The sequence below is a fragment of the Maylandia zebra genome, linkage group LG20 (assembly GCF_041146795.1).
Source record: "Maylandia zebra isolate NMK-2024a linkage group LG20, Mzebra_GT3a, whole genome shotgun sequence".
Lineage (NCBI taxonomy): Eukaryota > Metazoa > Chordata > Actinopteri > Cichliformes > Cichlidae > Maylandia > Maylandia zebra.
In genome coordinates this window covers 2636290-2649532 of record NC_135186.1, presented here as the reverse complement: position 1 = coordinate 2649532, position 13243 = coordinate 2636290, and the positions used below count along the sequence as shown (strand labels likewise).

At 40.4% G+C, this 13243-nt stretch overlaps 1 protein-coding gene across 1 annotated transcript; it reads left to right on the top strand.

Moving 5' to 3' along the window:
- Positions 1-2770: 2770 nt before the first annotated feature.
- On the top strand, positions 2771-13072 carry acvrl1 (activin A receptor like type 1). Its single transcript, XM_004558767.3, has 10 exons — positions 2771-3408; positions 8138-8209; positions 9028-9264; positions 9583-9788; positions 9899-9998; positions 10305-10451; positions 10550-10825; positions 10966-11163; positions 11888-12018; positions 12128-13072. Exons 2-10 carry the CDS (start codon positions 8140-8142, stop codon positions 12269-12271), a joined length of 1509 nt encoding a protein of 502 aa, XP_004558824.3. The 5' UTR covers positions 2771-3408; positions 8138-8139; the 3' UTR covers positions 12272-13072.
- The last annotated feature ends 171 nt before the right edge of the window (positions 13073-13243 follow it).

Genomic DNA, 13243 nt, shown 5'->3' with positions numbered 1-13243 from the left:
TAACAGTTCTTTTATACGGGTACGTTCCCCTTCTTGCAGTTTTGTTTCATGAAAAATATAGAAGGGACTCACCGCCAGGGCAACATTTTCCTGCCTGATCTGCATGTGACTGACGAGCCCCGTGTCGTAACCTTGATCACACTTTCACAATGAAGTTAAATAGATTTTCTTAAGCAAGCCCGTGATGCACTCGCTGCAGTGGCACTGCATGACTTTTGAACTCTGACCTGTAATCTTTTAATCCGCTGTGCAATATCGTTACACAACAATTAGCTTTCATGGGTGATAACATAAAATCAATCTTATCTTATGCCTAACAAACTGATTGTGTTTTATATGACTCATTTTGAAGATTATTGAGCAAGCAATGAACTAGCAGCTAAACAGAAAAACAAAATCGGAACATTGTCACGTTTGTGGCTAACTTCCCCACCTCAGAGGGGAACTTGAGGTCAGGCTTAAAATAAGTACCTCTCTAGAGTTCACTGAAAGAACAACACTCTTGCCATGTCTATGCAGACTCAAGCAGTAAACACACATCTTTATACACATAAACTGGGTCAGGGTGTTTGGATTGTTCAGCAGCAAAACTCTCAGAACGCAGTACCACCCTGTAAAGGCAACTATGACCAAAGTTAACACAACATTTTAGCTTATGTGTTGTGTGCACCATGCTGTCTGTGGCTAAGTTATTGGCTGTTCAAAGATATAAATGAGCAAGTCAAAAAGGTCATTTCTTTATCAACAATTTGCTTCTTTTTTTTAAATCAACTAACACTTCCTGTACTCTAGATTATTCAAAAAACAGACTCTTTAAGAAAATCCCAGAGGAAACAAGCTCTTCAAACCTCTGGGATTAGTGGGAAAGAAAATATAACTGCTGAATTCAAAAAGAACAATTTGCTCTCTTCTACATGACAGCTGATGTGAGAGCTTCCAGCTGTGTCTGCTGCCGTAAGCCAAAAAGGAGAGATTATGACGCCTGGGAACCAGGAGGGGAATTCATATTACAGACATGAAGACATCTCTCTCAGGCGCTGTTGAAGGAAGTAATGTCACACAGTGCAGCCTCTCTGGCAGCAATGTATTTGCCACTTAAGACACACAATGACTGCTGACCACAAATATGCTGTACCCAGCTTGAGTGGACATGTAACCCACACAGTAATTCCCACCACATACATTAGACATCCAGAGAAGCAGGATATATTTCTTAAAGGAAACATATGTCTTAAGGTCACCTTCCATTAACAATTTGTTTTGCTCATTGCTACTTAAAGTTTGACTTGCATGACGCATAAAGATGCATATGCAGAGTTCAACATGTCTGTTAACTCTCAACACTCAAGCGATCAAGGTGCCCCATTGTCCAAACAACCCTGAAAGCACTGAGTTCGTCCACAGTCTGCTCTAGTTGTTCATTGTCAAATCATGTTTTTCACCATATCTCTGAATCTCGAGCTAGGTTTGCTAGCCATTGTTCTCTGAAAAACATTACAATGTGGTAATTAGAAGTGAAAAATGATGATAAAATCAAGCATGTTCATATTTTCCCTTTGCATTCTTTTTTTGCCAAAACAACCAGTTTCATAAAGCCTTGCTTTTTTAAACTGTTTATCCATGTTGGGGTCAGGGCCTATCACAAATACAAGCGTTGGTGATACACTCTGGACAAGCCAACAGTGTAACACAGAGCTAACACAGAGAAACCATGCAAGAAAACATTTACTCATCACTGATGAGTTTAAAATTAACCTGTCTTTCGACTGTAGTAGGAATCAAGGGTAATCCATGCAGGCACAAGGAGAACATGCAAAGGTGACACAGAGAGGCCTCAGCCAGCTGATTGTTCCATGCTGTGAGGTGACAGTACATAACAAACCATGTTTTAGCAGCTAAAGAGTCACATATTTCTGTCAGAAATTAGCAGAGACCAAAACAGAGTAATGCATTTTATCATATGGATCGCCATGACCCTGAAACCTCCCTTAGTTATACTGCAATAGGCCCAGGCTGCTGGGTTTCTTGTGTCTCTTTTGTCCCATCTCCCTCTATTTCTTCTCACCGCCCCTTCCTGATCCTGGTTCTATCTTCCTGTTAAAAAGCAGCTTTGCCTTTCGCCAGGTGCTTGCTCATAGGGCGCTATTGCTAACTGTTGTATGGCCTTTACCTTACAATATAAAGCTTAGGGTGACAGTAGCTTTGATGCTATATAAATGAAACTGAAATTTAATAAAAATTACATATTTCAAAGATAGATGTATGCACTAGTTGCAGGACAGTAGCATAGCTTGAAAACTTTCTAATGTGTGGCTGTTGTAGTGACAGCCTGTTTGTGCTGCCACCAGGTGGACAGGAAATCATGCATTAAATATTGAGTATTCACAGACTGCTCAACAGAAGAAGTGCTGGACCTGATATTTACATTTTTGACAAGGTTTTTTGAATTGGTTGTTGCAAGAAAACAGACACACCAGACATCTGTTACATGAAATGTATTGAGAACAGTCTGATCTCAAGTTTAGGATAAACCCTGCAGTGGCTTCTGAACTCTTGCAAAAGCAGAATTTTGATTTTTAACAGCTGATAAAATAGATAAATAAGCGCTAGCTTCTTCTTGGCTTCACTTGCAATAATATTATTGTATCATAGAGGGGCCTTTGAAGCGCATTCCTTTCGGTGCGGCGCAGACACAGGGGAAAAGGAAAATGAGAGGTTTAGCAAGCAACAGGAAAACCGCTATGAGAACACATTCCAGGCCGAGCAGACCCTGTGCGGTGGGACAATAAGGGGTGGGACAGAACTGTATACTATTTAAAAATCTGCAATCTTGGCTTTAAATCAGGAACGCAGACAAGACCCAAAGTGTTCTTACTTAGTGAGTAAGTAGAGGAGTCGGTGGGGAACAGCCAGAAAGCGGAAGGAGCGTGGTTCCAAAAAGACGGCGGTTTGTGTTCTCGGTTTATCAGCGCAGATTTGGACCGAGATGAGATAGTTACAGCTTGTCCCCCTGTCAGGACTCAACCAGCTGCCTTTTCATTTTCACTTCTGCCACGCTGCCACCCTTCTTCCTTTTTTTCTTTTAAGAAGTGTGTGTATTTACGATTTTTAACTTTAATTCGAGGGGGCCGTGAAGGGGTGAAGGAAAAAAAGGACGTACTTTTCTCAAAAACGTCGTTTAGTCGTCATCGAAGCGGCGAAGGATGAGAGTTGTGAGGGGAAACATCTGCATTAGGGCCGTGTAGACGGAGGGAAAATGAAGCTGTTGGCATTGTAAAGCTTTCTTCTACCTATCGTTGACAAAACTTGGACCAATGAGAAGCGCTTGGAGCCGTCTTTGATATGGGAGACGTGAGGCGTTTACATCTGTCAAGTTAAAAAACACAAAAACAACACGAGCAGAAACAGGTAATGGTCGTGGGTTTGTTTTCTTTTTATTCTGTTCACTGAACTATTATTATGAATCTTGTAGCACTGTAACACTGTAACACCGGATTAAAAGTTACCTTTTGACAGCGGCTTACATCAATCCACGTGTTTCCAGATGTGAACAGGTGTCAAATGGCCTGATCTTCAAGTCAGAATTAACAGCATTTACAGATTTTAACTGCGGTATTTGTTTCTTATTACTCGCCGTGTTTTTGTTATCATAGCTAATCTGTTATATTGTGGCACAGGACACGGTGAACTACCTTTATTTATTTCTATGTAACTGAGCACTACGCACAATTTAAATAGCCCACAGCAAAAATTGTGGTCTAGTAGACTTGATTTTAGAGGTGCTTACTTTTCCCTGCCCTGCGTGTGTTACGTGTCAAATGTGGCTTGTTGTGGTATTTTATTATCTGTGTCAGTCCTAAAACTCAAGTAGTGGTCACTCTGTAGTTGTTTCATACTTTAAACATAAGGATTTAACATATCCTATGTTTTATATCTTATAAATATGAGAAACATTCATCTCATTCGTAGGCCCATTTGAAGTAGTTAAACAGCATTCACTGACCACCTACGTCATTTAATTGTATCACTGTATTGCAATTTTATTTCAATGTAACATTGATAGAAAACATCGGTCCACTTCCTAAACTTAAAAAGAAAGAGTGCTTTACTGATAGTATCTTTGCACACTTACTAAAAACACAGATTTTCTTTCATACACAGGGTTTATTCTTCACGCATGGCTATTTTTACCCAAATAAGGATGTGGGTACTTCCTGAACTACTGGCATATGCCTTGTGACCTTTTTTTTCTAACAAATCTTTTAAGGTGAAAAGTCCATTCATTTTGAAGTGTGCAGAATGTGACATTTGCTTACAAAGATTTACACACATCCACACACAGGAAGTGTCTTTTGGCTGCAGCTCATTGTAAAAGTGACACAGGTTCTTTCCAAGTGGGTGCTGTTGCTGATCTCTTCAGGGTGCATCACTCATACCAAGATCTTCATGCATTTTTTTCCCTTCTTCTTCTTCTTGAGAAGCAAAGGCCACTCTCTGTGCACCGTATGTGTGAGGTACAATAATATTTCATTTGTCTTTTCCATTCTCTGACCAACGTCTATTGTAGGTATGCATGTTAGGAGCACTGAGTAAGCCATAAATCCTTCCAAGCTTGTCTTGAAAAGAAGGCACAGTGCTGCCAAGGTTACTGGCAGTTGATGACAATCACTGGATTACACGCAAAGGTTAAACGTTAAAATGACTGAATGTGATGTTTAAGCTGAGAATAAAAGCTTTTACAGTAACTCTGCTTAAAGTTACTTTCCTCCATTTTTTTTGGGGGGGGGGGGGGGGGGGGGGTGAAACGAGGCCCAGCAGAAAGGAAGTTTGAGACTCCTTTGCTGTTCCTCCCAATCCAGCTCTTAACTACACCGTCATCGCGATGGAATGAGAGATCTGTCTCTCTGTAGATGACAGGAAGCGATGTCAGTGGATCTTTTCCCCTGTGTAGTTTTAGGACAGAATGGAGACAAACAGGAGAGAGCTTAGAGAGGAAGTTTGCTGGAGTATAAAGTTAGGCTGCCCACGATTGAGGTTGTGATTACTGCACTCTCATATTAGGACCCAGTGCATGGTAAAATTATATCCAGTTGTCAGTTGTCCACCGAGAATAAGAACATTGTGTAGGAGTAGTTGTGTTTATCCTATTCTTCTCCTGGACCCACAGATTTAACACAGTTTACATTCAGTCTGAGTGATTCAGGAAGTGCGCTTTGCTGTTTGGTAGAATATAGCTTGTGGTTTTAGTGTGCCAGAGCTGTGTGCAGCGGGTTGTTGTGCACTGAGCTTGAACCCTAGATGCAAAGAATGTATAAAGATCATTTTAGTGTGATATTTTTAACCAATAGGAAACAGAAATATCTTAACTTAGCATAAGTTTCATGTTTGATTTGACACTTTGATAAGTATAGGAAACTTTAAAGAAGATCTTCCGTAGAATTGAAGGAAAGATGCACTTAAATGCGAGCCAAGCATATATAAATATTCATCTTTATTTTTTACCCATCTGGTTTCTCATCAGTGACATTTGACACGATTTGATGGAATCACCAAAGTGACTACATCCTGTAAAATATGTGGCTTGATGTGCCACATTTAAAAGCGGATATCCGTGGTTTTTAGCAGACATGTGAAAGTTCTGCTGCCACACATCCAAAGTTCAACGGTTAACTGCTATGAGACATGTGCAGTTGGATAGATTTTTTTTTTTCTGTAACCCCCTTTTTTAAAGCATAACTTCTGTGTAATTTACACAGTGTGCCAGCATGTGCAAGTGTGTGCAACTTAGATTTTTCTGCAGCTACAATTTTGAGATGCTGTGAAGGCTTAAAGTTGAAAAAAGGAGAGCTGTGCGCCTGTTATTAAACACCAAAGACTTGAAGTGAGCCTTGAACTAATGCTGAGTGATGTGGCTCCTGCAAAATCACCCTTGCTTTGTCTTTGAGACTTCAATCTGAGAGCTTTTCTTTTACAATTCTCACAGCAGAGTGTGCCACAGTTTGAACATTGACTTTTGGTGATTCCTAGTGTAGCTACAGTTTATCGTGTTACATAAACATCTCACGTGAAAGCAGTCAGTAGTAAATGCTTAATTAATTAAAGAGAAGGGAAACAGAAAACAGTCTGATTATTAGAATTATTCGTGCAAACAACACTGAATGAGTGACTGCCGTTATCTGCTGAGTTGGGTTAGAAACCTTTTAAATCTCATGTTTATTTAAAACAAATACACTCACCACCCATACTAACAAGTTACTGATTGTTAGTATCAAATTGGACTGCCTTTTGCCTTCTGAACTGCTTTAAGCATTTTGTAGCAACGATTCAACAAGGTTCTGGAAGCACTGCTCACAGATTCTGGCCCATATTGACACGATAGCATCACACAGTTGCTGGGGAATTGTTTGCTGCATGTCCAAGATGCAAATCACAACATCCAAGAGGGAATCCCCTTGACTGAGATCTGGTAACTGTGAGATGATCAGAGCTTTGTGACATGGCACGTTATCCTGTGGGAACTGGATTCTGCTGTGGTCATGAACGGTATTGACATGATCAACAAATACGCTTTCTGTAACTGACCCTACCACCTGAATGCTACGGCAGAAATCAAGACTCATTAGACCAAACAGCATTTTTCTCATTTTCTGTTGTCCAATTTTTACCTGGTGTGGTCTTCTGCTGCGGTTGTCCATCTGCTTCAAACCAATGTGTTGTCCATTCAGAGATGCTCTTTTGCATAACTGATTGTAGCGAGTGGTTATTTGAGTTACAGTTGCGTCTTGTCGGCTTCAAACAGTCTGTCTATTTCTGTCTGACCTCTGGCATCAAGAAGACATTTTTGCCCAGATACCGGGTCCATATTTTCTCTTTTCTTGGACCAGTCTCTGTAAACACTAGAAATGGATGTGTGGGAAAATCTTAGTAGATCAGCAGTTTCTGAAATGCTTAGACCAGCCAGTCAGGCACCAACAACCGTGTCACGCTCAAACCACTTAAATCACCTTTCTTCCCCATCCATTCTGATGCTTGACTAGAATTCTAGCGGGTCATCTTGACCATCTTGACTATGTGCCTAAATGCACTGATTTGCTGCCATGTGACTGGCTGATTTGAAAGTTCAAACCTTAGCATCCATGATGGTATGCTGTCTATTAATATACATACCTGAACATCTGTGAACATCTGTAACCTTAATATACAACATACCAATTTTGGATAAACATATACTATGACAAGCTGAAGCATGGCACTCTAGTAAAAGAGTCCAGGTAATGAACTGCACTTCAATTCTGTCACCCACTGAAAACGTTTAGCACATTATGAAATGAGACCTCAAACTGCTGATTTGCTGAAAATTGGTTTCCTCGGTAACAAAACACTTACATCATGTTGTTAAAAGAGGAGGTGATATGACAGAGCTAAACATGCCACTGCTCCAACATTTCCCAATGTGTTTCTAGAGTTCTAAATTAAAATTCACATTTCATCGTTTATTTCATATTTTGCAGCTTTTAATAGTTTAATCTAACAGGTTTAAGTTCATCCTTGCTATCAACGTTAGAGGTCCGAGGAGCAAGAGAGGCTGACTTTTATGTGATGCCTTCTTATTGCGTGACTCTCAGCAGTGCAGCTCTAAACAATGAGCAGACCTGAGTCTCGCCGGCCAGCCGGGTGGGGCCACTCAATAGCAGGAAGCATAGCCATCAACATTTACTCTGCGACAGGGGCAGTCCTGGAGTCGGCGGGCTTGGAGCCTGGTTAGCACAGCGCAACACATAATCTGAGCACGCATACACAAACACTCTGAACAGCCTGCTTCCCCTAAGACCCCTTTTCCCACCCAATGCAATTACAACACAGGCAGACAGGCTGGGCCCTTTGACTGTTTGTTTTACCTCATTGCTTCCTCCTCAGAGTCTGAGCTTTAGCCCCTGTTCAGCCGCTGTTCAGTAACTGTATGCAAATTTAAGCGGAATTCATAATATTAATTACCCAACTGACTTTTTTTTTTACCTAAACCTTTGGATTTTGAGACAGCTCCTAATAATTAAACATCACCAATTGTTTTTTTCATTATGTAATTACATTACCTGGTAATATTTTTGGTAATATTTTGGTTTCCCTGCTTTTTCAGAGATGGGAAGCTCTGCTGTGCTCACAGGGTTGATAGCTGGAGTTATTTTGTGGACGTCTGCCATCCATGGAGGTGAGTTGGCGGTCGGATGTAGAAAATAATTTTCACTACTGTGAGGACATTCCCTTTGTTTCATTCAATTAAAGGTGCATTACAGAGTATTTTTGGTTCTGACGCTAAATCAGATTAGACTAATGTGAAGGGTCTGATTGCACTGCAGAACCCACTGAGAATGCGCCTCATAGGTATTGTTTTGCATCTGCAGCCTGCACATAGACTGGATGGCTCAGTCTGCTGGTTGTCATAAACATAAGTAGTTGTTTCCAGAAAGCAAGTTGAGACAAGAAGGCTGTGCAATACCTGTCAGATGTGAAATGGCAGAATAAACGGGTGCCTGGTGAAGGTAGTCAAATGCCAACTGCAGGGCTGGTTGAGCTATATCACAGCCTGTCTTCCTCTTAGCTTCCAAAAATGTTTGCAGCACCGTAAACTATTTATGGTTTCTGCAGAGTTCTGCTTGTTTTGGGTTTTTTATACCACATTTATAGCAAAAGGTGTTTTGTGGCTTTTCATGCACACATGCTACACTTTAACATTTAAAGTTATATGTTACCCTATCCATCCACTGAGTCCTTTTTAGTATCATAGTTCAAAAATATGACGATTTAAAATATAAAAAGTATCTGTTTATTTAGACCTTTCTATAACAACTATTTACTTAATTATATTTGAGGAGGTAGAGTTTAGAATTTTTACATTTTCTTTCAAAACAAAGATGGAATACTTGAATTTCATGTGTTTTTGGCTTTGTTTTACTGGACGTAATTTGTGTTATTACATGACCCCCCATCTTCCAACTTGTTTCAGTGCTGATTTCATGTATTTTCCAGACACCATAGATGATGGGGATCTGCTGTGTGCCTGCAAAAATGACAAAGGCACATGTAAAAATGAAACATGCAGGGGAAAACATTGTTTTTATAACTGGATGAAAGACGGATATGAGGAGTTGGGCTGTTTCAGTGAGGTCACCAAAGTGCAGTGCCACTCCTCCTTGCCCAACTACTTTACGAAGTGCTGCAGAGAGGACTACTGCAACTCCAACTTCACAGTGCCTCCAAACATAAGTCAGTACCTAAAGCCTTTCCTTTTCAATACTGGAACATCACATTATCCAAGAAACAAAGAGCTAGTGTGTCCCTGTAAATAATGCTTTTGTCTTATTTCAGTTGGGCCTCTGGCTCATCTCCACAGTTCAGTTAACATCTAGCACTGTTTTGCACTTATATTACTGTAGCTTCCCTTTAGATAGCAGCTGGTTCCCCCTTGTGGTCAGTAAGAACATATCAATGTCATGCCACTTGAATTTTATCTCATGAGTTTAATCTTTTCAGTTTCTTTGTGTCTATATGTGTGTATGTTCCTGACTTCTTCTGTGTTTCCAGATGGGGACCCGACACCGACACCCCCAGAAGCTGGTTACCTAGCGCTGTGGATCTCCCTGTTCCTGCTGTTCTTATTTGTTATTGCCTGTGTCTTTGGCCTGATACTACTCCTGCGCTTCCGACGTGCAGCCCGCAGACTACAAGATGCTGAAGGCCATGATGTCAAAATACTCAAAGTCCCCAGTGGAGATGACCCCACATATGGCGTAAGAGACGTTTCATGGCTGACGTCAGACAGAATACAGGAAAACTTTCCTGTCTTTTAGTTTTTACGTGTGGATTTTAAATGCCTGCCTGTCTTCTTTTCTCTCACCAGAATATCTATGATGAGTTTTGTACATCAGGGAGTGGGACAGGGCTTCCATATCTTGTCCAGAGAACTATGGCCAGGCAAATCTCACTTGTTGAGTGTGTCGGTCAGTCTCATTTCTCTTCCTTTTTTTGAACACACAAGTAAAATTATATTCTGGAAATGTGGTCGAGCATGAAAATTGTATGGGATATAGAGATATTCATGACAGCTTGATGTCTTTACTTTGTGTGTGTGTGTGTGTGTGTGTGTGTGTGTGCGTGTGTGTGTGTGTGTGTGTGTGTGTGTGTGTGTGCGTGTTGAGAAGTTTTTCTTTCTTTTAATTTTTGTTATATTTGCACGTTCAAATAAACTCTGTTCTATTTTATTCTATTCTATTTATTTGCAATTAATGATGTCACTTTGTTCGTAGGCAAAGGCAGGTATGGAGAGGTTTGGAGGGGAACGTGGATGGGGGAAAGTGTCGCCGTCAAGATTTTCTCCTCTAGAGATGAGCACTCCTGGTTTAGAGAGACAGAGATCTACAATACTGTACAGCTGCGACACGACAACATACTCGGTATGATACCAGTCCTTCGCCTCCAAAGAAAAGAAATTGCACCTTTAAGAAAAAACATTCAAACAGCAACATTTTCTCTGTTTGCTTTTGCTTTTTAGGTTTCATAGCCTCCGACATGACATCCAAGAATTCCAGTACCCAGCTGTGGCTCGTCACCCACTATCATGAGCTCGGGTCTCTTTACGATTTCTTGCAGTACAGCAGCTTGGACCCAGAGAGCTGCTTGAGGATGTGTCTGTCTGTGACCTGTGGCCTGGTCCACCTCCACACTGAGATTGTTAGCTCCCAGGAAAAACCAGCTATTGCCCACCGAGACCTGAAAAGCCGAAATATTCTGGTAAAGCGCAACGGACAGTGCTGCATCGCTGATCTCGGTAAGGTTTGCAAGGATATTCACAAAATCTGCTAACAGTTTATAGCAATGTGATTAGAGAAAGAGCTCTTTAAAGATGCATTTTGTAGTGTGTATTGTACTGTAAATTAAAAGCTTTTTCTGTGTTCATTCGTTCCTCAGGTTTAGCAGTGATACACTCTCAGTCCCATGACTACCTCGATATGGGCAATAACCCTCGCGTGGGGACCAAGCGCTACATGGCCCCTGAGGTGCTGGATGAAACTATCCGTGTGGATGTTTTTGAGTCCTATAAGCAAACTGACATCTGGGCTCTCGGGCTGGTCTTTTGGGAAATTACCCGCAGGACTCTTGTCAATGGTAGGTTAACAGTGATCTGTTTTTAATGTTATGCCTTTCCATCCATTAGCAGAAAAATCTGGCCTTAGATTAAACCTCAGGAAGCAAATGTAGATATATATCCACAAATTTGTTATGAAGCTAATGCATCACACGAGCGAGCGTGTTAAAAACAAGTTCTTTGTCACACGTCTGTCTGCTTTTGTAGAGTATATAGAACAAGCAGCCAGTCCCATGTCTCTCAGCAGGCCAGTGTTTTTCTAGTCTGTGTCTGCCTCTGCTATCCTCTCTCATGATTAGCACTGCAGTAATTATAAACAGTCTTATCTGGTGTCAGCACTCACTTGTACATAGTCCAGATGCCCGTGCATGCAATTTTTATATGCAAGCACACAGCCATGCACCAATGACTGTGTGTGTGTGTATGCGTGTGTGTGCATGACTTCCAGATTTCCATCCCAATGTAGTCACCAGGGAGTTCATATCTCTCCCCGTTCTCTTGTTTAGCGAGACATGCTTTACAAAACTCCCACCGCAGCCTGTCTGAGTCTCTGAGTGTGCTCTTTCAGGCTTCATATGAAAACACATTTGTGTTCCGCAGATGTATGAAGAGATAACCCTCACAACAAGACACCTCACTGGGCTTTTAATTTGATAATTCTGACATCTTACTTTGCTTGATCACCCCACTGAATGACAAGAGGGGAACAAGTGATCCACTGTTTAACTTTGGGGGGTTTTTTAGGCATTGTGGAAGATTACCGTCCACCCTTCTTTGACCTGGTGCCCTCGGATCCCAGCTTTGAGGAGATGAAAAAGGTGGTGTGTGTGGACCAGCAGAGGCCCAGTCTGCACAACAGACTCCATTCTCACCCAGTAGGCTATTTGGCATAAACAGACACACACAAGTAGACATAAAAATGAACGCAAAAGTACAATTACATTTTGGAAATGTGGTGTTTTATATTTTTTCTGCCTTTTTAAGATATTGTCAGCCATCGTGAAGGTCATGAAGGAGTGCTGGTACCAGAACCCAACAGCCCGCCTTACAGCCTTGCGAATAAGGAAGACTCTCTCCAAACTGGACCACGACGACTTCAGCATTGAAAAACTGAAGCAGGATTTCTAGACTGAAACGAGGAAACTGGATTGAAAACACCAGAAGGGATTTTGCACCACATTCCAACAAATGAAGTGCATATCATTACCATATTTTGATCTAATCACTCACTCGGTGTCTGTATCATATTAAAACCATATGACTTTGTGTAGAAGCATCTAGAGCCTCTTGTACCAAATGTTATATTTTTTGCAAACGCAAACATTCATCCACCATGATACTTAATACCTCTATAAATGAGGGAGCTACATTTCAGTTAGTTCAGGTTTAGGCCAGTTATTTTTAATTATCACAAAACAGTTAACATAGTTTTGTACTCCTTGTCTAACTCTCTCATTGTTGTGACAGAATGGAAAATCATTCTCTTAGGTATAATGTGGATTTTCCCAAAATGACCAATGATCCTTAAAACCACAGATAAGACAGGAAATATGTAAGTATTTATACACTCAAATGAAAGTACATTACCTGTCCTGTAAGTATGTTTAACTTAACTAAACTAAGCATATATTATCTGCACATAAAAGCAGTGAGATATTTAGATGTAAATACATTTTTATGTAACAGAATTAAATTTGATGTCTTCTTTTGCAACCATATTGTAAATATGTTTCAGGAGAGATATTGTTTTCTACTATTCAGAAATGAGACTGTGTTAATGTTGCTTTAAAAAATTTTTTTTTAAAAAACAACTTTTTTCATACATTTTTGTAAGGCTAAAATGTACCATCACAACCACTATGATCAGTAAAGGAATTCACATACATGTAATAATGGATACCTTAAATAAAGAATTATATTTTGGAAATATTTCTGCTTTACGTTTTTTTAAGCACCTATTACTGCAGTTCTCACATTGACCAGCAGAGGTCATCAGACAAACAAGAATCCATACTCCTTACATGGGAGATTTGTGTAGTGTTTTGTTTGTTTATTTTATTTTATTTTATCTGCAGTGTATCTTAAAATTAAGATGAAAAA

Bases quoted from the DNA above. Each gene is read 5' to 3' on its own strand.
- acvrl1 (XM_004558767.3), top strand. From the start codon at position 8,140: ATGGGAAGCTCTGCTGTGCTCACAGGGTTGATAGCTGGAGTTATTTTG. The intron at 10,826-10,965 runs GTAAGGTTTGCA...TTCGTTCCTCAG, and splicing joins GTGCTGCATCGCTGATCTCG to GTTTAGCAGTGATACACTCT. The intron at 12,019-12,127 runs GTAGGCTATTTG...TGCCTTTTTAAG, and splicing joins ACAGACTCCATTCTCACCCA to ATATTGTCAGCCATCGTGAA.